The 23,909-nt window shown below is 40.9% G+C and overlaps 1 protein-coding gene and 1 long non-coding RNA gene across 3 annotated transcripts in view; one reads left to right on the top strand and one right to left on the bottom strand.

Moving 5' to 3' along the window:
* The window catches only part of LOC138619050 (PDZ domain-containing RING finger protein 4-like), a 123,695-nt gene that overhangs the window by 6,932 nt on the left and 92,854 nt on the right, over nt 1–23,909 (bottom strand). For both annotated transcript variants that reach the window (XM_069695252.1, XM_069695253.1), the window contains 4 exons: nt 15,979–16,232; nt 11,613–11,715; nt 3,883–3,981; nt 718–780 (listed from right to left, as the gene is read on the bottom strand). In XM_069695252.1, the coding sequence (XP_069551353.1) occupies nt 718–780; nt 3,883–3,981; nt 11,613–11,715; nt 15,979–16,232 (519 nt within the window). The remainder of the gene's footprint in view (nt 1–717; nt 781–3,882; nt 3,982–11,612; nt 11,716–15,978; nt 16,233–23,909) is intronic.
* LOC138619051 (uncharacterized) lies at nt 13,315–16,061 on the top strand. Its single transcript, XR_011310779.1, has 3 exons — nt 13,315–13,401; nt 13,626–13,656; nt 15,986–16,061. It is a non-coding gene; the product is annotated as an uncharacterized lncRNA (long non-coding RNA).

Genomic DNA, 23,909 nt, shown 5'->3' with positions numbered 1-23,909 from the left:
ATAGCATCCATGTGAGGTGTTTCATTAATTGAAGCTACAGAAAAAAACCTGGGTTACACTCTCCCCCTCTAAAGGGCACGAAAACTCAAGATTTGTACCGTAATGTGTCATGTAATTTTCTGTTTCTTAAAATCGATTTTATAAAATTGGTATTGGAAAAAATACCGGTCTTGAAGTCAAGGTATTGGTACCAGTATAAAAAGTTTCTGTTTTACTGCCTCCAAGTGGCAAAATTAAATCCACTAATGCAGCCTCAACAATAAAATCAAAATGCCATTGCTCTCTTACCCAAAAACAATAATTACCCACTAAATACTCAAAAGCAACTTTGCCCAAACAAACACTGCTTCTTGTCTGTAACAAAATTCCTCCTGATCTCAGGCCTAAAGATGAAGATACCAGCTAAGAGCAGTCACAGCCTCTCGGCTATCCCACAGGAGGCAGCGAGCTGCAGCACAGCCCGCCGTCGTGAACCAGAACTCTTAAAAAAAAACTGTTGGTGCTGAGTTGGTAACTAAAACAGCCAGAGGGACATTTCGCCCCCTTTAACAGTCACAGCGGGGGCGAGTTCCCCCTTTAATGTGCTACCATTAAAAATGAATGGGCCCTTGCGCTGGGAGACAGTGTTTAGAGCGTGACAAAAAAAAGCAGGTTTTTATGTTTAACCTAATGACAGCTGGTGTCGGGGGTGGTCAGTGAGAGGGTGTCTTACCGCACCTGTAAAATGCGATCCCCCTCTCGAATGCGTCCATCTCGGGCAGCAATGCTGTTTGGACTGATCTGTGAAGGTAGAGGGAACAACATAATGGCTCTAAAACACATTCAATCTCAGTCTAAGAGCCTCAAGGAGTGCCTGAAAATATTTTTACTCATTCAGAAGACATCTGCGAGCTCGACATGTCTAGACTGTCTATTTACAATGTGTGCTGCTATGGGAAGACCTTAGATGTCAAATGGCTTTACCACAGCTACATGTTCACTTCTCAAAACCATTTTAGCCCTGCTCTTAAAGCTGAGCAAAAGCCTGAAAAAGAAACTGAGTTATCACCTTTTAATCATTTAGGTCCTCACTTGTTACTTTACTTTCTGGCAAGTTGATAGAGCACAAGTCTCCGCTTATAGCATCTCCAGCCTGTAACTCAACCCCAGTACATGATGCACCTGCTCCTCCTGTAACTAATGCTAGTCAACAAGAGGGCAGGACACTCTTTCATCGGCCAATCAATTGGTGTCTGGGGCCATTCGTTTCACTTTCTCCTATCAGACAAGATCTCTGTAGACGTGAGGTGCTGAGGCACTCCATCTTCATGATAGTACACTCCTACACACCGGACCGCTCATTAAACTGGGAGGTAGGTCCCTAGACAAGAAAGGGTCAAGGACTAGAAGGAACAGGGGAAGCTGAAGATAATCTCTCTGCAGTTGAGGGCACAGCTTCCAACCATGAACAATCTACAACTGAAGTCTGAAATATGTGAAATTATAATCATTTATTAGCTGTCGATGATGTTATTGTGAGTGGTGGTGTGGCTGTGGTGACAGTCTGCCACAGAGAAAGAAGGTCACGGGTGTGCCTCTTAGCTTTGGTCCTTTTTCTGTGTTTGAACAGTGAGAAGAAAATAGGAGAAATGGATTTGGAGGGAAAATAAACAAGGAGGTGGCAGGTGGACTGAAAACACTAAACTGCCTGCTGGTGAGAATCTGTGCATCTGTTGGTAGTTCAATTGACTAGTGACCTTTGCTGGACAGACCCAGCTCTTGTGGCCCTGAATAGAAATAAACGGGTCTAGAAAATGGATGGACTGGTGGTTCACTTTTTCTGGTCTTGTTCTTCTAAATAGTTGACCACTGTACTGTATGAAACAATGGAAACAAAGTTGGGAAGTTTGGCTTGTTTAAAGATAACCTTGCATTGTTCATCACTTCATATTGGTGTGTTCTCACTACTCAAGACACCACTTAAGATCAGAGCACGTAACACCTCCTCTAACACACCCTGTACACAGGGACATTCAGTCGCCTCATCTAAATGCAGCACACTCCTCTTAGCCCTACATTTTTGTACAGAGCAAACACTTAAGGATGCTGTCAGGAGCCACAGACCACCGTGATTTATATTCCGCTCAGCTCTCAAAGCGAACACCTTGCATGGTCCGAGTCGACTTCAAACACATTGGAGAGAAAGTTGAGCAGAATGGAGAGCAGAATCTACTATGCCTCCAACAAGTGGGAGAAAAATAGTGGGCAAGAGTCGTTCTCCTTACATGTATCTCACGGCCTGTTTTCTGATGTCAGCTACACGGAGACTGAGTAAACAACAAAGATGACACCTGAAAGCTTTTTTGGTGTGTTTTTTCCGTCTCTGCAGTGATTTCAACTGTAATCATGCTGTAGATCATTGTCAGACTCTTTAATAATATCATTGTCAGACTCTTCAATAATGTCATTTGTGGTTGATAAAAGAGTTCAATATTAAAATGAATGCACCCAATAGAGATAGCTGCTTTGCTCACATGAATACTAAAGTAAATCATAAATTGGAAGATGAATATTAAATGTCACAATGGATTTAGTCTGAGAAACAGCAATTTCTCAGTTGTTTAGCTATTCAACTGATACGCTCGGTTCCAGCAAGATGATGATTGTCGGTTTCAACAATATATAGACATGGAAATGTGGTACTTCAAAGAACTGAAATATCTGTAGAATATGCATATACCTTATGCCCCAAGAGTATTAATATGTTCATTTTTCAAACAGCAAGCAATCCTTAGTGTGGTAGTTGGCATAAAAATAGCTGGCAGTATATGTATGTACAGTATGTTGCATGTTTTTTTCAGTATCTCCAGGCAGAGTGGGATAAGATAAAAGAGAAAAGACTCATTATGTGTCTGAAATCAGCCCTTTGTTCACTCAATTGCTACTACCTATATAATGCACACTCCATTTTTCTCAAGTTCACTAAATGGTGAGTAGTACATTAAGATTTTAGGCACTGAGTCTTGTCATTCTGTGTCAATAACGTCAGCTGTTGAATGCAAAATGGAGCTGCAAATAATGATTATTTTCACAGTTAATTGATTTTCTGTTTGGTCTTGAAAGTGTGGAAAAATGGGGAACAATTTCAACCAGTGTTTCTCAAAGACCAAGGTGCCGCTTAATATGACTTGTTTTGTCCCCACTAACAGTCCACCACTGAAAAAAAATATTTGATTAACTATCATTGAAGGCGAAAGGAACCTAAAAATATTCACGTTTAATTTGAAGTCTGATGATTTTAGCAGTTTTTCATTAAAAATGCACTCAATGATTCATCAATTGTCAAAATAGTTTGCGATTCATTTTCTGTCATTAGGAGTCATAGACAACACATGTAGTGCAATATACTATATAGTAATATAGAATGATCTTAGACACAGCAGAGTCGCCCAATCCGGGGCCCACAGGCCAAATTTGGCCTGAACTTTCTTTGCTTTGATCCACCATGGCATTTGACCAACCTGTGCTTATTCTCCCAAAAAGAAGCGTATAGATGTTTTTGACAATAGTTTCTCCAAAATAATAAAATTACTAATACGCATATTAAGGAGAACTGTTTTAATTGTTCTAAAATTTGATTTTTGATTTAGAATGGACATTTTGTATAAAATTACATTCACATAAAATTTTTTGTGTCTGAAAAGATTTTTGGCTCTTCATAGTAAATTTGGGCACCTCTGGTTTATAGAGTTGTCTAGAGAGCGTTGGAGAGACCAGTACTTCTTCACTGCAAACCAAGTTGGAAGATGCAACACTCGGTGTCCTCTATGAAGAAAATTAACCTGTTTAACTCGAGTCATTCAGGTCTGGTATGTTAAACGGCATGTTACAATATCTACTCACCTCGCTAACGTAGATAGCCACATCCTCTTCTTCATCCGTCCTGTAGCACAGAGTCAGCCCCAATTTCTCTTGGCTGCTGAGTCGATACAGTTCCACTTCCTGGGTAGTTAAAGGGGAAATACAGAAATGTAAACACAAGACTCCATTTGCTGAGGTAGATGGAGTGATATGACTAAAAGCTTCAGAGGAACTACAAAACAAACCTGGTTGTGATTTTGTTTTGCTGACACAGAGAACCTCACTCACCTTTAAAGAAGAAACAGAAACTGATCCAAATATATATCTTGCACAAAAACTGCATAACAATGTCTATACAAAGACGAGGGAGCTGCTGCAAGATATCCTACTTGTTTTTGAGATACGCATTGAGTCTGGAATGCCAACTTTCGTCCGAGGTTTTTTTGAGTCTGAAAGTGTTTGATCATGAAAGGCATTCTCAGCTTGGAGAGTTTGATCGGAGGGGCTTTGATAAATGTCAGAGGACTTCAAGTGTTTTCCTTTCAAGTCGTTGCCAAGTTATGGAATATTAGACTATAAATAAACTATAATTATGCTAATGCTATCAGATATACATATTTGCTGCAGCCCTGAAATATTCCCTGTCTTCCTGTGGGGAGAGATCAACAAACTATTGACTCACAAATCAGTGGTTGACAAATTTCCCACGAGCCTGTTGGAACATGGCAATACCCTGGTGTCTGAATGAATTCTTTACTTAAGTTCATAAATACAATACAGAAGAAGTGAGACTTGATTAATAGCAGCTAGAAGTTCCCCATCATCTTATATCTATTTGTTTTGGTGTATCCCCCCCCCCCACCCAAGCTTGCAGACAGTTAATGTACACAAGGCACTTTGCTCCCACTTTGCACTCTCCTTCCCACAACAGAGATGCAGCCCAAAACAGCACAAGCCTGCGCTCCATCTCCAAATGCTGAAACATATCAAGGGTGTAGGAGGGAATCAAGTGTGAAATGGCCTCTCCTCCCAAGGTCTTCATTAGAGCAGAAACACACCGACTCTCAGCAGCAGGAGCGAGGTGGTTGAGTGGAGAGGAGGATGGAGGGGGTAGAGAGAAATGAGGTGGCAGCGAGGGCTCTGGTGGGGCTCGGAAGGGTCTCACACCGAAACAGAGAGATTCATTTCCTCTGTGACAAGTGCGGGTCGGCTGGTTACACGTGTCAGATGTAACGGGGGGCTTTGGGAAGGGGATAGAGGGTGGAGGGGGCGAAGTCTGACCATGTTGGTATGAAATGAGGGAAAAAGGCGAAGAGCTGGCGCCTTTGGCTAGCCCTCCTAAGCTGTTTATGACCCCCCACTTCTCACATACACACAAAAACACACCTTTAGGCTGAATTCCCATTTTCTCATTCTCCCCTGTCAGTCATTTCTTCCTCCATGTCTGCACCTCGGCTTTTCACACACACAGTGACAGATCATTGATGTGTTTCCTGGAGCTGGTACGCGTTGCTGCCTAGCTACACTCACACACACACAACAATAATTCCTGCATTCCTGCACAAACCTCCTATGCTTACACACACACACGTAATAATCAACACACACATCTGCACAAACAGAGAAAAAGAGCTTAAGAAGAACAGCATCATCCGAGCTTTGTCGTTTTATCTTTTTCGACAGCCTCAACCTGATGGGGAGCTCAGATCTCTAATCGACTGCCTCAGAAGCGATGACAACTTAAAATCCCGGCTGATATCTAAAGAAACAATGTGAAGGAGGAAAGCTTTGGTGCTGACGACATGAACAAAGTAAGCTCCAAAAATCTGTTCTTTAATATATTAGACATGCTTCTAATGAGCGATCGTTATTATTGTTGGTACGGATATTATTAAAGCAGCACACCTTCAGATGCAACAAAGCAGTCATGGAGGTAATGGGAGCTCCAGAGATAACATACATCTCGCATGCTAATGTGATGTGTGAAGTTGTGGGATATCTGTGGGAAATATTAAAATCACTGGCAATGTCTCGGAGACATCCGGCTAAAAATATACACACAAATTAATTGCTGAGACTGAGGCAAAGCAGAGGTGTGAGCAGGTACTGCATCATCCCTTGCTGGCTCTGTGAAACAAGCCTAAAGTTGCTTCTGACTAATTAATGGGTAGATATAGTGCCGGAGACCTGTGGCTAAATCATCAGAGAAAACAGATTGCCACAATTACAACATGTTGGATGAAGCATCAGATGTGCGTGCGTGTGTGTGCGCGTGCACGTTAACTAGGTGGCTTCTTTTCTTTATCAGATGCTCCTTTTCTTTCATGATTTGAGGCAATACTGTGTAGAAAAAAAAAAACACCCACTCGCTCAGATGCCTCAGAAAAAGGAGCTTGTCTCATGAACCATCAAACAACCATTCTTCCATCTCTGTCTCTCCTCCTGCCTTTTGATTTTTTTTTTCTTTACTCTGTTTTTTTTTGCCTCTCAGGCAGGAGTTTGCTGTGTTGCACAGGGATGAGGGCTGATAGTAAATTAATGACTGCGATGGCGTGATTAGGGGAAAGATTGCCGCCCACCATCAAAGCACATTGGGATGCTGTCATAATAATCGCGCCTTTGATTACCAGTAATTGAAAAAGCAGTCACAAATACATGGATGGCTACCACTAGCAGAAAGAGAGGGAAGACTATCTCTGAGCTAGGGAGTACTTCCCTTCCTCAGAACTCACCATAACTAATCAAAGGAACGGTTACTAACATGCTGTTGTGGCTGCACACACATCAAAGCATCTGACAAATTGTATGATATCTCTGTGTAAAATTCTAGATATATGACATGGTTTATATGTTTCATATATCCAAGCCGGCCAGCAGAGAGGACAACGATGTTATAAACTTCTGGTGTCAGAGAAATTCTCCCTCTACAGAATGAAAAATTAAATTGGAGTTATGATACTGTTTGTTTTTACGCTTTCATTCCATTTGTATGTCTTGTTACAAGAAGGAGGTACATTTTTAAAGTCCAACTCCAAGAGTTTTGAGATAAACTGAGTTGTGTCTACTGAGGACAAAACAGCATCAGCCTACAGTAGAATTAAAGCTTACTGGGATTAAATTGGGTTCAAGCAGGGAATTAGACAATGAGTTTATTTGAACTAGTGACCTGGTTATGATGGGTCATGATTTTCAAATGTTGTTATTCTCTGTGGATTTACCGGTGCCGGGTACTAATGTATTACTACAGCCAGAAGGTGGGGGTAACACACCTAAAAGCTGTTTGCAAACAAACGTCAAACAACAAAAGGAGAAGAAGAATGTGTGTAGTGCTGTGAGATTAGATGCTACAGTTCAATTGTGCAAAAATGACTACAGCTGTCAAAAAGTTCTGCGTGGAGCAAACAACAACAAATAAATGGAAAGGAGGTGCAGTGCAAACTGCCAGGTAAAGCTAGCAAATCGTAAGTCTACCACAGCTACGCACAGTCATTTGCGAGTGAAGTAGTGGGCAGAAGGTACATCCTCAGAACAACAATCAATGGCTCGATTTGTTAAGGGTGATGTCGTGTAGAGCAAACTACAGCCGTCATCTCAATGATGACTAAAGACATGCGAGAGTTTATGAGGTTTAATGGCATTCATTGAGCCCAAGTTTATGGCCTGGTTGAGTCGCTCTTTCTCTTTCTGTGTTTGTGTGTGTACGTGCAGCGGCAGGCAGGGAGTAAAAGGTGTCTCTGAATGATAGTGGAAAAGTTCCCAGTGAAATGAAATACTAATCATTCAGTAATCACATTTCTATCCAGTCTAACATTGAACATATTTTGAATTAACGCTGGTTTTATTTAAGTGTACAAGACTCAGTCATGAAAACCTGAAACTGAGAATGGAGCTAACTTTCAGAGAGAGTACATCATTCATGTATAGAAGTGGACCTTTACAGGTGTGTAGAAGCTACGACTCTTTATTTTAGCAGGGTCCATTTTAGTCAGACTCTGACTTGGATTTCCTTACTTTGGATTAAAATGTGATGTTTTCTTTCATCCCACTGTATAGAAAAGTCAGTGATGGCCTCCTCTCCTTGTCTGAAGGCTTTCATGAATATGTGCTTCTAAAAACCTGGTTAACGCATTTATATTACATGTTCACATAAGAAATAAAATCAGCAGTCTGCTGCAGGAAAACTGCTACATTGGCTGAATTTCTCTAATTACTTTCTCTGATTATAGAAACCTTCCATTCACACAACGTATAAAAAAAAAAAATCATTTTGCTGCAAAATACTACCATTACTTAAACCCCTTAAAAAGGCTGCATTCATCCCAATTTAAGCCTTGCATAACAAAATGTAATTTGAAAGAAGTCAGTCTGGTGATGCAGCAAAGTCAATCAAATGAGTACAAGCCCTCATTCATTATGAACGCATTTCTACTGTTAAGAAATGTTGAAATTAAGCAACTAGAGCCATGGTAACTTTCCAAAGTAGAAAGATTCTGTCTCTGTGTTTTAGCTTCTGAAATGCCCCTTTAGCTTCTGACATATGCTTGCTTTAAACTACGCTTTTGAGTATGTATGATGGTTGCCTCACGTACAGTATTCTGCATCGGTTTGAAGTGTTGGTCGTGCACGACGGAAATTGATGCAACGCGTTAGCAAGATGCAACGAACACATGACCGCTGAGGGCGGTCCAGGGACAGTATGGAGATGTGACAGGGTCAGCGACCTGCAAAACTAAATGGAAATAAAACCTGACACCGTTACGTCCGTGCACAGTGGAAAACGCTGGAAATACAAGTATATCTCCAGCCTTACTCAATTGGTCTTCTTGGATTGTGTTTCCTGTCTCACCAGTGTCTAAACCAACGTACACACATCAACACACTGTCACATTATTTCTGTCTGAATGTTCACTGAAGCTGCAGCTGTAACACAAAAATGACGAGGAGGGAGAATTCTCTGTGGGTTCATACCAAACACCTTTTACATGATACAAAATCACTAGTTAATATAAGTATTGATTAGGAAAGCCGTAGGTGCATGCAGACACACCGCCAGTGATACAGAACTCTCCAGTTGTTTGCAAAAACAATGTCAGTACACACAAGCTGATGAGTGTGACAACAGCTCGGCTGGATCAGATGCAGACATACTGCATGTTGTTGTGGATCCTGTGGCCAATTATCTCGGAGATACAAAGTCCACAAACATGAAAATTCAACTTCACATGAACCCACACCGAATATGTGCATGTTCAAATATGTATTACTGTGAATTTTAGGGCTGTGTGTGGGCAAGAATCTAGCAATATGGTACGAATCATAATACAGGGGTTATTATTCAGTAAATAGCGATATGTTGCAATAAAAAAAATAAAAAATAATTAAAAAAAAAAGAATTTCAGGAAAACTGTCTTATACGCTACTTCCTGTCCAAGGTTACGGTTGGAGTGGAAGAATCAAATGGCCGAAGATACAGCGGATTACAACACGGCTATCTTGCAGTCGAGCTTTTAAAACAACACAAAATTAACCGCGTTAGGGTTCTGCCACACATCTTTGTTCAGAAGATATTAATGAAAAATCAATGCCGGCTCACAAATCATAATATTGCAATCCTGAAGTGTATTGATATTGTCTTACACCCCGGCTGAATGTTTACTTCAGTGTCATTTGGCATCTCTCCACCTCATTGACAACATTGTTCTGGTGTATTAAGAAGGTGAATTAGATTTAGATGTTTTCACTATTAGGTGTTGGCAAACTGCTCTCCCCCGCTGTGCTTTGTTCATCTGACAAAGGTAATTTAGAGAGCAGTCTTTGCTGCCTTCTTGTTTCTCTCCTTCAGCGGGGAGTGACGGATCAGGTCGGCTCTGAGAGTGGCTTTTAGCTTCTGCCTACATTCTCCTCACAGCGATTTCAGTTAACTTACAGTAAGTGGGGCAGCATTAGGGTGGTATAAATCCCCAGAGCATGAAATAAAAAAAAAATTAAAAAATGGTGCAGGCTGCAAAGCATACACAGTATAATAGGATTTGTTAATAGCAATGAGGCATAAAGAGATGCTTTAATATATTATATTTGTTCCGATTTGACACTGGGGTCTCACCGATCCAAGTGGGTGCACAAATCTCTTTAGGATGTGAAGAAACAGCTCAAGCCCAGTGGGTGGAAACATTCAGAAAAAAATTAAATGAAACAAATAAGAGGAGGGAGGGGTGAGCAATCATCATACATCAGAGGAGCCGGAGCGGGCGATATCCTCGCACCGCAATGACTCGGAAATAAAGAATATTGGACCAAAGCAGAGAGCTGAGACAGTGTCTGTTTATCTCTCCCGGTCACGGTTGAATCAGTGCATGTCTATGTATATCTGTACATGTGAGAGATCAACAGCCTTAGAATCTCATCACCTATCCCACTGATCCTGTTACTTCCACTCCAGGTCAAGACGCACAAGTAAAGCAATGTGTTTCTATCTTCTTTTTTTTTCTTACTAGCACCTGTCACACACACACACACACACACACACACACACACACACACACACACACACACACACACACACACACACACACACACACACACACACACACACACACACACACACACCTACTTTAATTGGGTTTGATTGAGCTCAGAGTCAACCAGCCTGCTATTTTTTTTTTTCCTTCCAGAGTTGCGAAAACAATTAACAACTCTCAGGCAACACTGTGACTGTTTGAAAGTTATCTACTTTCTCTTTTTAACTTGGAGAGTAAAAAAAAAAAAAAAAAAAAAAAAAAGCAAACGCATGGAGACTTGTCATCATTTCCAATGGAAGCAGAGACTTATTTAAGCTGTCTGCCCTGTGGCTGATTATCTGTCACTACTGTCCCTCCAGGATCGGCCTGTAGAGTCAATTAGTGTTTGCACCCTTCCAACCAACGCTGAGCAACATTTAATATGGCACGTTGAGAGAGCATGTGTTAATGTTTTGAGGAGGTTAGATGTGAGTTTCTACATATGGATTCAAATTCTCAGCACTTAAGTTGTTTTTTTAGCAGCACCACCTTATGAGGAGTTGTTTAAAACAGTCGAACAAAAATACACTAGCCAATTATCACAGACATAAACAGACAGTTAAGAGAAGAATGGTTGAGGAGAGCTCTTCTTTGGACTGTGAAACTGTCAAACTATTACCTCAAAGAATTGTGACCAACATATGTTACAGAGTGTGTGTGTACATTTTACAGATAAAAATAATGTTCCCAGTGTTTTCTTTTTTTATATCTTTGGCATTTCTCTACCGCAATTTCCCTTTAGTTATCTGCCAGTATAAGACTAACCATGCTGATGAATCTGTCAACCTCTGGTGGGCATGTAAAGGCCAAAACACACAGGTGCTGCACGGCACACGTTGAAACAACCGCTCCTATTCATTTCTGTGTAAACCAACACGTCGGCGGCAGCTGGGCACACGCTTTTCAGCGACACTTCACGCCACAGTCCTTTTTCCGGCACAGCCGAGCCTGAAAAAAGACTTTCTTTCAACCACAGAAAAGACTTTTATTTTACTTCGCGGCTTCTATTGCCGCTTTACTTCCTCACCTTTTTCTGTTGCAGTCTCACAGTTCATGAAGAGAGACTAGTTATCGAGCTATTCCATTCTTACAAGGACAATTGGCAACCATCATATCGTTTTTCATGCTGTGTGTGGGCTAGCACTAATAGGACTTTGGTGCTGGGGTGGCAGTTGACGCATGACACATGATGCGTATTTTCCGCTAACATCTTACCTCGTACTCAAACTCCTCTGTCCTCTCTCCATCAGCTGGAATGGGGGAGAGGTAGTCTGTCCCTTCATAGTAATCCTGGTCCATTGTATGAAGAGAATGACAACTGTCAGGAGAGACAGAAAGAGACGGAAAGAGATGGAAAGAGATGGAAATTTGGGCGTTAGCAAGATTCTTTCCCTCATGTTCTTTTAAAACCATCAATACCTCAAAGTGACAGGATTTTGTCACTTTGCTCTTTGTCTCCAATCTGAGGAATAAAGGAATTGTCATAGGCTTTCACTGCCGCTGGAGTGTGTGTGTGTGTGTGTGTGTGTGTGTGTGTGTGTGTGTGTGTGTGTGTGTGTGTGTGTGTGTGTGTGTGTGTGTGTGTGTGTGTGATAAAAGTACCGCCCCCTTGTTAATAACAGCATATCCACATACTGTAATTTGCTTCCTGCTCTTGACAGACAAAACCCCCCACATTGTACAGTGTAATTCTATTATGCCTTCCTCAGCCCCTGAACAAAACAGCATTGTGGGGGCCTAACAAGATGAGCAGCTTCGGTGCCTCAAGATAATCACTGCCGACAAAAACTTCAAAAGACACTCTGTTGAACATGTTGAGTGGTGTGTTCAGGGGCCGTCTGACTCTCAGATTACCCGGCACTGCAAAACTGTCTCAAAACAACCTTCCAGTGACAAAAACAGATGGTAAATGTCAGAATGCTTGATGCCTCAATATTATTCACATAACATTTGGCAGTGGCTGCAAAGAATACAGTTACAAATTTACAGTCTAGCCTCAAATCTAAGCTGCCAAACACTTCTTCTATCTATAAAACCTGCTGAGATATTTCATTGTGCAACTGATCTCAGATGACGAGAAGAAAATGTGAGTTTTATGGGTTACATTGATTACATTCGGAGTCGGCCGGGGGCTGTAAGTATACGTTGCTTTTTGTTGCCTAGTTTTTTATTAGCCCATTTGCGCTAATCACCTTGTAAACCGTACACGAGTCAAAACGGGTACATGAAGCAGCTCCAATTATGGAAAGAAGGCCCTGTGGGGAACGCTATGCTGACAATATACGTGTATATATGTTTAAATAGATGTATAACTACATGTATAGCACTTTATAAAAATAACATGAATCTTTAATGATGTTTGTGATAATGACCGATGTAGCAGCCAACTGAAATAGCATCCCTGAATATCTTAGCAAGTCTCTGATGACAAAAATGACAACACATACAGAATTCAAAATGTTCCCTGTTGTTGGAATTAATTATCTACTGTACCAAACATCAACACAGTCCTGATTTCCCAGTTCTGTGCTGTAAAGCTCATGTTTGCTATTGTTCCATTCCCTTGAGGTGAAACCCAGATATTCCTCAATGCTAAACTTTTCTTGTTCACTGTTTACTTCTCCTCTGAGATGAACAGAATATCAACCAAAATGCCAAAAGATGAAACAAAGAACCATGTTTCCTTTGTTGTTTTCCAGGATAAACCTTGTTGATATTTTAAACTCTAGATATTTTCAGTTTTAAGCTTTCCTCTCACATGAACAATAAAAAAAACTTTGAGTTAATGTACAACACAGCATCCAGCTCAGATGTGATTAAATTTTTAGTGATTATACCACGTGTGTGTTGTTCTGGACGACTACCGTTACACACAAACTATATGCGTTTTTCTTTTTGTCTCCTGTAAATTTATAGACATGTGACTCATGCAAACTTATTCAGTCTGACAGCGGCGTTCCGCTTCTATGCAGGATGATTCAAGCAGACAGGGGACATATGAAAGGTAGGCCGGCATTATTCAGAGAGTGGAAATTGTAAAGGACAGTTAACAAACTGCAAGTGTGATATACTGAGCAGGGAAACCTAATTCAACAGTCAAACTGTGACTACTGATTTTGTTGTTGGTGCTGGGTTTTTTTTTTTTTTGTCAATCATCTGCAACTACCCCTGTTGTGAATCTGATGTGTTCAAGTGCTGTAGGAGTAATTCATGCTATTAACTTGACAGGTTGGAGTTGTTGGAAGTTATTGTGTTCGAAGTAAGTGAGTACGTTAAATATCTGGCTACATTTTATTTGTAGACTTGGATTTTTTAGGACATTGATTCCAAGTTATTTTTTTATACTCACTGTTTAACTAGTGAGAGAAACATTTAGCACACGTCACACATACGTTCTATATAAATGGCTAATTAGTACCACTTAACCTAGTAATTTATTTGTCATTTATTTTTTATTTGTTGTGTATTATTGGTGAAACAAAACATGAAGCACATGGAGAAGCTCATTTATCAAACAAATCTATATTTGCCACAATAAGCTATGTGTATGCTGCTTAGAAAATGTATTCATATTTTACAGGCGTTCTGCATACTCGTAATGCTAATCCTGCAAACGCTGATATTTCTGCTTCATGGCTCAGTAATATTTTTTTTTTTTCCTACTTAATTACCGTCGGACCCAGCCAAAGTCAAAACAAGGACACAACAACAAATTGCTCTGTGCGGCAGGAACCAAAATCCCTGTTATTAGACTATGAAATATATACAGTGGGTACGGAAAGTATTCAGACCCCTTTACATTTTCCACTCTTTGATTCATTGCAGCCATTTGCTAAAATCAAAAAAGTTCATTTTATTTCTCATTAATGTACACTCAGCACCCCATGTTGACAGAAAAAAACAGAAATGTAGAAATTTGTGCAAATTTATTAAAAAAGAAAAACTGAAATATCACATGGTCATAAGTATTCAGACCCTTTGCTCAGTATTGAGTAGAAGCACCCTTTTGAGCTAGTACAGCCATGAGTCTTCTTGGGAATGATGCAACAAGCTTTTCACACCTGGATTTGGGGATCCTCTGCCATTCTTCCTTGCAGATCCTCTCCAGTTCCGTCAGGTTGGATGGTGAACGTTGGTGGACAGCCATTTTCAGGTCTCTCCAGAGATGCTCAATTGGGTTTAGGTCAGGGCTCTGGCTGGGCCAGTCAAGAATGGTCACAGAGTTGTTCCGAAGCCACTCCTTTGTTATTTTAGCTGTGTGCTCAGGGTCATTGTCTTGTTGGAAGGTGAACCTTCGGCCCAGTCTGAGGTCCAGAGCACTCTGGAAGAGGTTTTCTTCCAGGATATCTCTGTACTTGGCCGCATTCATCTTTCCTTCAATTGCAACCAGTCGTCCTGTCCCTGCAGCTGAAAAACACCCCCATAGCATGATGCTGCCACCACCATGTTTCACTTTTGGGATTGTATTGGGCAGGTGATGAGCAGTGCCTGGTTTTCTCCACACATACCGCTTAGAATTAACGCCAAAAAGTTCAATCTTGGTCTCATCAGACCAGAGAATGTTATTTCTCATAGTCTGGGAGTCCTTCATGTGTTTTTTGGCAAACTCTATGCGGGCTTTCATATGTCTTACACTGAGGAGAGGCTTCCGTCGGGCCACTCTGCCATAAAGCCCCGACGATAGTTGACTTTGTGGAACTTTCTCCCATCTCCCTACTGCATCTCTGGAGCTCAGCCACAGTGATCTTTGGGTTCTTCTTTACCTCTCTCACCAAGGCTCTTCTCCCACAATTGCTCAGTTTGGCTGGACGGCCAGGTCTAGGAAGAGTTCTGGTCGTCCCAAACTTCTTCCATTTAAGGATTATGGAGGCCACTGTGCTCTTAGGAACCTTGAGTGCTGCAGACATTATTTTGTAACCTTGGCCAGATCTGTGCCTTGCCACAATTCTGTCTCTGAGCTCCTTGGACAGTTCCTTCGACCTCATGATTCTCATTTGCTCTGACATGCACTGTGAGCTGTAAGGTCTTATATAGACAGGTGTGTGCCTTTCCTAATCAAGTCCAATCAGTTTAATTAAACACAGCTGGACTTCAATGAAGGAGTAGAACCATCTCAAGGAGGATCAGAAGAAATGTACAGCATGTGAGTTAAATATGAGTGTCACAGCAAAGGGTCTGAATACTTATGACCATGTGATATTTCAGTTTTTCTTTTTTAATAAATTTGCACAAATTTCTACATTTCTGTTTTTTCCTGTCAACATGGGGTGCTTAGTGTACATTAATGAGAAATAAAATGAACTTTTTTGATTTTAGCAAATGGCTGAAATGAAACAAAGAATGAAAAATGTAAAGGGGTCTGAATACTTTCCGTACCCACTGTAACAATGTAAGAAATATGAACTCATTGACCTGCTTAAAATGATCTTTCCTGTTTTTAATCTATGTATCACTATTCACACTCATTTGGTCCAAGAAAATCAGACTAACAATCCGTATGATCTTTGTTTAAGTAATACAAGGAATAAAAAGATTCAAAGAATTATGTAAAACATGCATATACATTTGCTATTGTGCATACCTGTCAGAGAGCAGGAAGGGACAGACGTCAGGCACGGGAGGGGTCGAAGGCCGGAGCTTTGCCAACGCCATGATGTGTTCAAAGGTGATGTCGGTCTGAGTGCACACATCCACCACATGGATTTCCTGAGGGGGGCCGTGGGGGCGGCCACTGGGGGTCCGCCGGATGACCTGCACCACGACGGGGTCCTTGGCAGCGCGAAAGGGCTCCACAGTCTCCTCATGGCTGGACTTGGACAACTCCTTCCCATTCACCTGAGAATGACAGAGAATAAAATGTCCACAAAATAAAACTGTGATTTACTTTGCCTTTTATTCCTGTTTTCTGACATTGGACGATAGACAAAAGCCATCCAAAAAACTAACAAGGGAAACCAAATTAGCGGTAACATTACTCTTACTGTGCACTTTAAACAAAATAAAATATGCTGGACTGGGTCTTTTAATGTGCCTGTGTTCATTAAATGTTCTGTATCTAAGGCTCTGTCAGGGGTTCTGAGTTCTTGGTCTAAGTCAAGCTGGTGTGCTCTTGTTTCTGAGCATCTCATGAGCAAAACCAGACTGACAAACGAAAATACATATTGCTGCAACAAATTGTTCAAATCATGGCATTGTTATCCTGAATGAATCAGAAATAAGTAAACCTTAAGTAAGTTTTACTGGAAAATTTCAGCATCAGATCCAACATTTCCACTTTTCTAGTCCTCTCTGAATAATCTCCAATTTACAACATTCTACCTTATCTCTAATATAGCTTCACATTTGCACTGAGGTTGGATGTTTTCAGATAATAATGTTTTTCTCTCTCACCCCCCCCCCCCCCGAATGTCTTCTCGACAGATGATCAAAAATAAATCTTCATGAATGCAACATTGGAAAACATACACAACATTCATACAAAACACAGTTTGAGGCAACATTATCAGAATGTGAGATCAAAGCCCGAATGGCCCCTGTTCACTCACTCCATCTTCAACCTCATCTCCACAAAATGAACTGGATTTTCTGGCAGATTGCAAACCATTTGCACTACAGCTGGCACATATAAAGAAAACCATTGCTTAATTTAGCACCAGTAATTTCTCTGGAAGAGAAAGCATGGCTGTGGAATACCTCCGAGAGTGTGCTTTGGTCTAACGCTGAAACTAGAGATTATAATTTAGATAGCCGCAGAAAGGAAAGAATAGAGAATAAAATGGAGGTAGATGCAGCGTAATTACACCAATTGTTGTATTTAAATATGGCTTTGGAGTGAAGCTGAATTTATTTTAAATGATAAATTTTAAAGTAAAGTCGAGATAAAAAGAAAGCATTCATATTCTCAAGTGTCAGCTGTGGAAAGATACAGCAAGGCTGGGAAACTCAAAAACAGCAAGGCCCCTTTTTAAATGGAACATCCTGGTAGAAATAAAAACACAATCTATTTCTGACCATAACAAAATGACCTAAATTCATGAGCAGTTGACAGTTCCAAGTAAGTCTGGCTGCGTGTATGTGCTGCCTATAAAGGAACATTAAAGACAGAAACCATCAGGGAACTCCTACAGACGAGGCTTATATTTTCAGCCCCAGATATTACACCACTAATTCTTCACTCGCACATCTTCTGTTAAATATCTTAGTTAATTTGACACTGAACATTTTAAGAAATGACTCAATATGTTTTAAGCAGCAGTGAGGTATTGATATGACCTGACAACATAAACCGTCTGTAAAGCCGGGCTCAGCATGGATGTTTTATTTTTTCTGATAAATATGTCTACTTACATGTACTTACTGATTAGATCCCATGTGAGATATACATGTCCAGTCACTGATGAAGGGATTAGTTTCTAATGATTGTTATGGATTATCTTTTGGCCAATTAAAATGTCAAAAAGAAAAAAATACTTCTGAGAACCCAAGGTGTCTTCAAATGTCTTGCTTTGTCTGTGCAACAGTCTGAAACCCAAAGGTATTCAACTTACTAAGAGCTGAAACCTAGTAAATTTTAGAAATGGGCCAATTTTTAGAGCCCACAAAATGTAAAACGACCCATCTAACAAATATAAAATATCAAAGAAATTCTGGGATTTTTTTTTTTTTTTTTTTTTTTTTTTTAGCAGGCATTAATAATGTCTTGATTCCTTTGATTTAGCTTGCATCCCCTGAAGGGGAACACAACCCTCAGGCTGGTCCCCATTCCATTATGTGAACAATGAAAAGCAAAGACCATTTAAAATGATTCCCAAATTTCTATCTATTCCTCTGTTGGGTCTCACATGTCATCTGGTGGTTAGTTGCTGTCTTAGCATTGCTTCCTCTTAAAGGGGCGCTCAAGAAAATTGGTGGCCTTCTTTACAGTTGGAGGACTCACAACAGAGACTTATGAAGAAAACCAATAAAAACCACAAAAAAAATTCCCCTCAGGGATTAATAAAGTAAATACCTACCTACCTACCTAAAAAAACAAAGGTCAGATCCTACACTTCCTACAATGTGAACCTCTGAGTGGTGTCAAAATACACTTGTGCCTGGCTGAAGCTCCACATCTTAGCTGTTGCGCAGGTTCTGGTTCTCCCCAATAAATGTACTGTCCTCGAGTGCTACACAACGACTGCTAGCTTTATTAAGTTTCAGAAAGTACATGTGTATCCCTGAGGATTACTGGTATCCATGAATGTGGATTGTGACATGGAGTCATCGATATTTCTAGAATGGCCTATTTTTTGTCATGATTAAACTTTACTGCCAACTACGAGATTTTAATTTGGATGACATTTAATAAGCCAAATTCCCCACTGTATCTCACGATGTTAATGAAATAAAAATAATTTGTGGATCTGGCCTGTGATTCAGATACTCTTTCAAATGTATTGGGTTCTTTATTAAACCACGCTACACTCATCCACCAAGCTCCATGAAAATCGAGCTGCTAGTTTTTCCGTAATTATGCTAACAAACAAACAAACAAACCGCACTAAAAACACAACAACTGTACCACAGTAGTAGTTGGTAACTTTCGTCCTTGGGTTATTCCTCTGTGCATATGTGAGTTGGTCTATGCGAGTCTTTTATTCCATTTTTTTTCATGTGTATCTCTAGAGACTGAGTGATGCCCTTCAAAAAACAAACAACTTATTTTTTCCCTTAGCTCTAGTTGTGCTCTGGCCGGTTCTCCTGCCTCTTGATGTGACCTTTGTTTGGAGCGATGTTGCATTAATCACCTGAGCGGGAGATAAACTGGGTCAACACCGCTCCTGTGGAACAGCGGGGCAATTTGGAGAAAAAAAAAAAAAAAATAGAAACGTGCAGTCGTGCCGCCTCCCTCATCCCTCCTTCCTTCACACTCCAAACCTGCCTTCATTCTGTCTCTTGGCCATTCAGCAGGTACTGGAGCACATATATTAGACTTAAGTATTGTATTCAAGAAACATGGAGCACAGTAATAATTAGCTTATATAGTTCCTTTGACGGTGATGCTCTCTCTCCCTCTGTCTTCTCTTGCTGCTTGTCTCGGGCTCTGCAGCCTAATCCTAGAACAGCGAGTCTGGTGGAAACAAAGGAGTTGGAGCAGACAAATGAGGCAGCCTATGGCATATGACAGACCCAAAGAAAAATGATCAAATTTCCCAGCTCTCCCTCTGGTACTGACTGTCCGGTCCAGCCCCCCCCCCCCCCCCCCCAACCTCACCTGCTTACAAGCCGTACTCGACAACCAAAATGAAATGGGAAAATGAGGAGGGGGTGTTGTGTTTTTTTTTTTTTTTTTCTTTTTTCTTCACTGGTTTCCATGAGAGCCAGATGGAACAATTAATCCCCAATAAACAGAGTATATTAAGTGGCTTTAAGTCCTGCATGTGGGACTCTGCCATCAGTGCTTTGTCCCCTCGACTGATGTCTATCCAGCTAAACACACAGCCTCGGTTAGTTGTGTGGGTCTGTAGTCCTATCTGACAGATGGGAAGGGTTTCTATAAGCCTGGCTGCAGCTTCTTAGATACTCTCAGATATTCTCCCACTGAAGATCTGCCTTCAGCAACAGCTTTATTCACTAGTACATCATCAGTCAGCATGCCTAAAGATGCTGAAGGTGAGTTTATACAGTGAAATCTTAATTTTTTTTTTTGCAGTTGGCTAAATTCCTCAGTCTTAAACAATGTTTCCTCTTGCAATGACTGCCCGCACTCAGAACAAGCTGTAGCATCTAAAATAGCATAAAGCATTAACTTTAAAAAATGTCCCCTTGCGGGATTAATAAAGTATCTATCTATCTATCTATCTATCTATCTATCTATCTATCTATCTATCTATCTATCTATCTATCTATCTATCTATCTATCTATCTATCTATCTATCTATCTATCCTCTTTGCAAAGTATGCAAATAAATATGCATTCATAAACACATGCTGGTAAACAAAATCTGTTTGCAACAAATTATTTAGCAGCTGTAGTGTTTATCGAGTCCAAAGCAGCTCTGTAAGAGCTTCCTGGCTTAAACTGCTCCATATGCACAAAGTCAACATGACTTATCTTACTGGTCTGGAGCAAAAACAATGGTGATTATTCATGCAGGATCATTTGCTCCACAACTGGGAGAGGAGATGATCAGGTAAATGTGAAGTTGGAAGTAAACGGGTGCTGGGATGGAGGAGTTGGATCAAGGCGCATCTGCTGGCTGTTTGCACATGGATATGCACCAGCTGTAGCCAGGAGAGAAATGTGTTTTCATTCAAAGCCCCCGAGACGACCACCAGCTTTCCAACAACAAATGCAGTAAACCAACTCAGTGGAGTGTAACAAAAGAATGAAGCCACTTTTTTCTTTTCTTTCATTTTCTCTGTGGCAGAGTCCCATATTGACAAAGACATTCATAAACTATGTATTTGTGATGCAGCTGAGAGCATTAAGTCTCCGCTTCAGTAAATATCTCGTGCCACTTTAAGCTGTTCTGAGCTGTTGCTGCCAAACAGACAGACTTACTTTACCAAACTTCACCAAAAGTCTCTATTTTCTCAACCACAAGCTTAAAGTCGCCCACAGCAAAGCACAATCCTGAAGACGCTTTCATCTTTGTTCCATCTTATCCTCCAGGTAAGAATACAAGCAAGGAAGAACAAACACGCCACAGCTTAGCTCGGCTCTTCAGGCGTCTCCTCTGTCGCCATTTTTGTCTCATTGACTGCTCCCTGCCATCAATATCTCCAAAGGCCGAGGGCAGAATGTAGTGATAGTGAGAGGAAAGTGGGGCCAGTTTATCAGTTAACGTGTCAACTTCAGCCACATCTGATGCTGCTTCTGCTGTGGGACCTTTTCTGTGGCAGGAGGCACAGACACTGCCGGCAGCTTGCAGGGGATTACTGATATAAGTGATTGATGTACTTCTTCTGCAAGGAGAAAAGGCAGCCTCAGGCACTAGGCTCTAATAGTCCATTAGCTTTTTTATGCCTGCGAATTAACTACATACATTGCTTTATGGCTTGGATGCAGCGCTTTGAATCTTAATGAAATGTTTTTGTTTACAATTTTATAGAGTTTACGCTGTGAACAAGATGAAAGTGTTTGCCTTTATGCGGATCTTAGTTGAACTCAAAATGCCCCGAAATAAATGAAGCAAGGTCATCCTTTCTACTTCAGCTACGCTGACAGGTGAACAAGGCTTTCAGCGGCACCCAAGGTTTAACCGTGTAACCTTGGGTGTTGTGCTTAACATCTGTACATGCAATAAGTCTGTGTTACACAGAGTCTGTGTCTACCGCGCACCGTCACCTGCTGGTTTGAGTGGCAGCCTGTGGGGTGTTAAGTGTATGCAGGCAGATGGAGAAAGTGTAACATGTAGGTCATCCAGTCCCGGGAGTGTGGCGCTTACAGCCGTCAATTACACGCCTGTTCCATCTACTCATCTTTTGGGAAAAGGCAACATGACCCCTCGTCGTTAGGATCCAGTCAAGCTGTGTGGAGCCTTCAGATAAAAGGTGGTAGAGACTATGGTTGGTGACAGTTAGGGAGTTCTGATAGCCAGGTCCATTTTGGATCTGGTTTCAAGTTGGTTGAATACCTAATATCGGCAGAGCAGAATTGCCCTCGGGTAAAATTATGAATTGCATTTATTAGTTTGACTGGAATATGAAGTTATATCTTCAGTTACACAAAACAGTTGGTATTTGCTTTGTTTCTGTGCTGAGTGAAGTGCCTTGGAATTTGTAGGCTTTAAGTGTTGTAGGATGACAGCAGAGAGGTGACAGAAAATGGTGAGGCAAGCACTTCGCTGAACCTCTGTATTGATGATTTTTGGCTAACTAAGCTACAGTAATGCTCGAACTACCACTAATGCAGAAAATGCATCAGACTTTTGGCAAAAAAAATAATTGCCACCAACTACCACTAAAGAAATAACTACTGCTGTATGTTGTTTGTTGATTTATTTTTTTTTTGAGAGTTGATGCGACAGTAGAGCAGAGGAAACACCGCAGACTGACAGTTGAAGTCTGCCTCCTCTTTGAGCACATGAACAGCAGCCGCTACACTGCCGCTCCAACAACAGCATCCGCGTGTTGCATTTTTGTCTTTGAAGATGTGAAATTGAATTTGCATTTTCATAAATAAAAAAAACTATATACAAGTGAGGATGAGAACATTCGATAGAGAAGTGGAATTAAATACTCCCCGAGGACTTCCCAAAATCTGGAAGGCTGAGATTTGATGTGAACATGACTGCTGCCTCGTCCTCTCGCTGAGAAAACGGATTGAGTTCCTCTTTACACCCAAATGTCTCATTTCAATAATAAGTGTCAGAATAAAATACGGGCCAAGGTCTGCTACAGTGCAGCCCTTATGACTGCATAAATCACTCCCAGACAGTCAGCGCTACTGTCTCAGCGACTCAAGCAACGCTCCAATGACATGAAACCGAGAGAAAGAGAGAGGGCGAGGATGCCACTGGGGAAATCTGACAATCCCCTCAACATCTCTACATGAACCAATGTACGAGCCTCCGTTAACCCCTCCAACCACATAAAACACACTCCATAAGGCCCCTGGGCTATTTTTCACATTAAAGGCCCAACGCACTGCTGCCGAGGTTTTATGCCCACAGAACGTTTGATGAATTCTGCCAATTTTCTTCTCTGAGCACCAATCTTTTGTGGAGTACTCCCTTTATTGCGCAACTCGTTCAAAGTGTATCACCTCTTTCAATCTGCTCTAAAATTCATTGTGCACCTTTTTACATACGTTTATTATCCAATCTCTTGCTGCAATCACTCAGCGCAAGGACAACTATCTTAAAAGGACAAAGGGAGAAGAGATGTTTGCATGAACTCTCCCAGCACTCAATGTCACGAGTGTTGAGCAGCAGAGCAGGTGAAGAAAGCCCAGTTCATGGATGGATTACTTAAGAACTTTTAGTTGTTTGTAATTAACAATTGATGATTATTTCTCTTCTGTAGGTCACAGTTGTTGCAAAAGTTCTCAAAGTTTAGCAGCAGCAGTGTGACATCAACACTATAGCTGAAAGACATATAGTGGTGCAAACTCAGAAAGTAGACTCTGACAGATGAGACAGAAAAAAAATCACAAACAATGGGCAAACATTTCATCAGCTGTCCATACAATAGCTCTAATTTTCAGATGCTTGGTGTAATAATAGCCACGACATCCTTCTGCTCTTCTTATGATCACTTTTCCATGAAATTAGATCAACGCAACGTTCCATCTTCATCACTAATAGATTACGGCTGAATGTGAGATAATTGGACTATCCTATTTTGGCCGTGTTATGAAATTCTGCTGCAAATTCTAAATATAATTTGGGACTGGTGAGGAAAACGGAGTGCTGAGTTAATCAGCTTGTTCAAGGTTAATGGTACATGCCGGGTATATTTGTTGAAGAGATTTAGAGATGCACAGTTAATCTCTGTACTTAACTTTTAAGATCTTGCCATCTCGGAGTG

Source organism: Brachyistius frenatus, unplaced genomic scaffold (genome assembly GCF_029030835.1).
Source record: "Brachyistius frenatus isolate BFR_SWC_R1_liver_20210118 unplaced genomic scaffold, ASM2903083v1 Contig_19, whole genome shotgun sequence".
In the NCBI taxonomy this organism is placed as follows: domain Eukaryota; kingdom Metazoa; phylum Chordata; class Actinopteri; family Embiotocidae; genus Brachyistius; species Brachyistius frenatus.
Note: the sequence above shows the minus strand (reverse complement) of the source record. Positions and strands in the feature narration are given on the sequence as shown.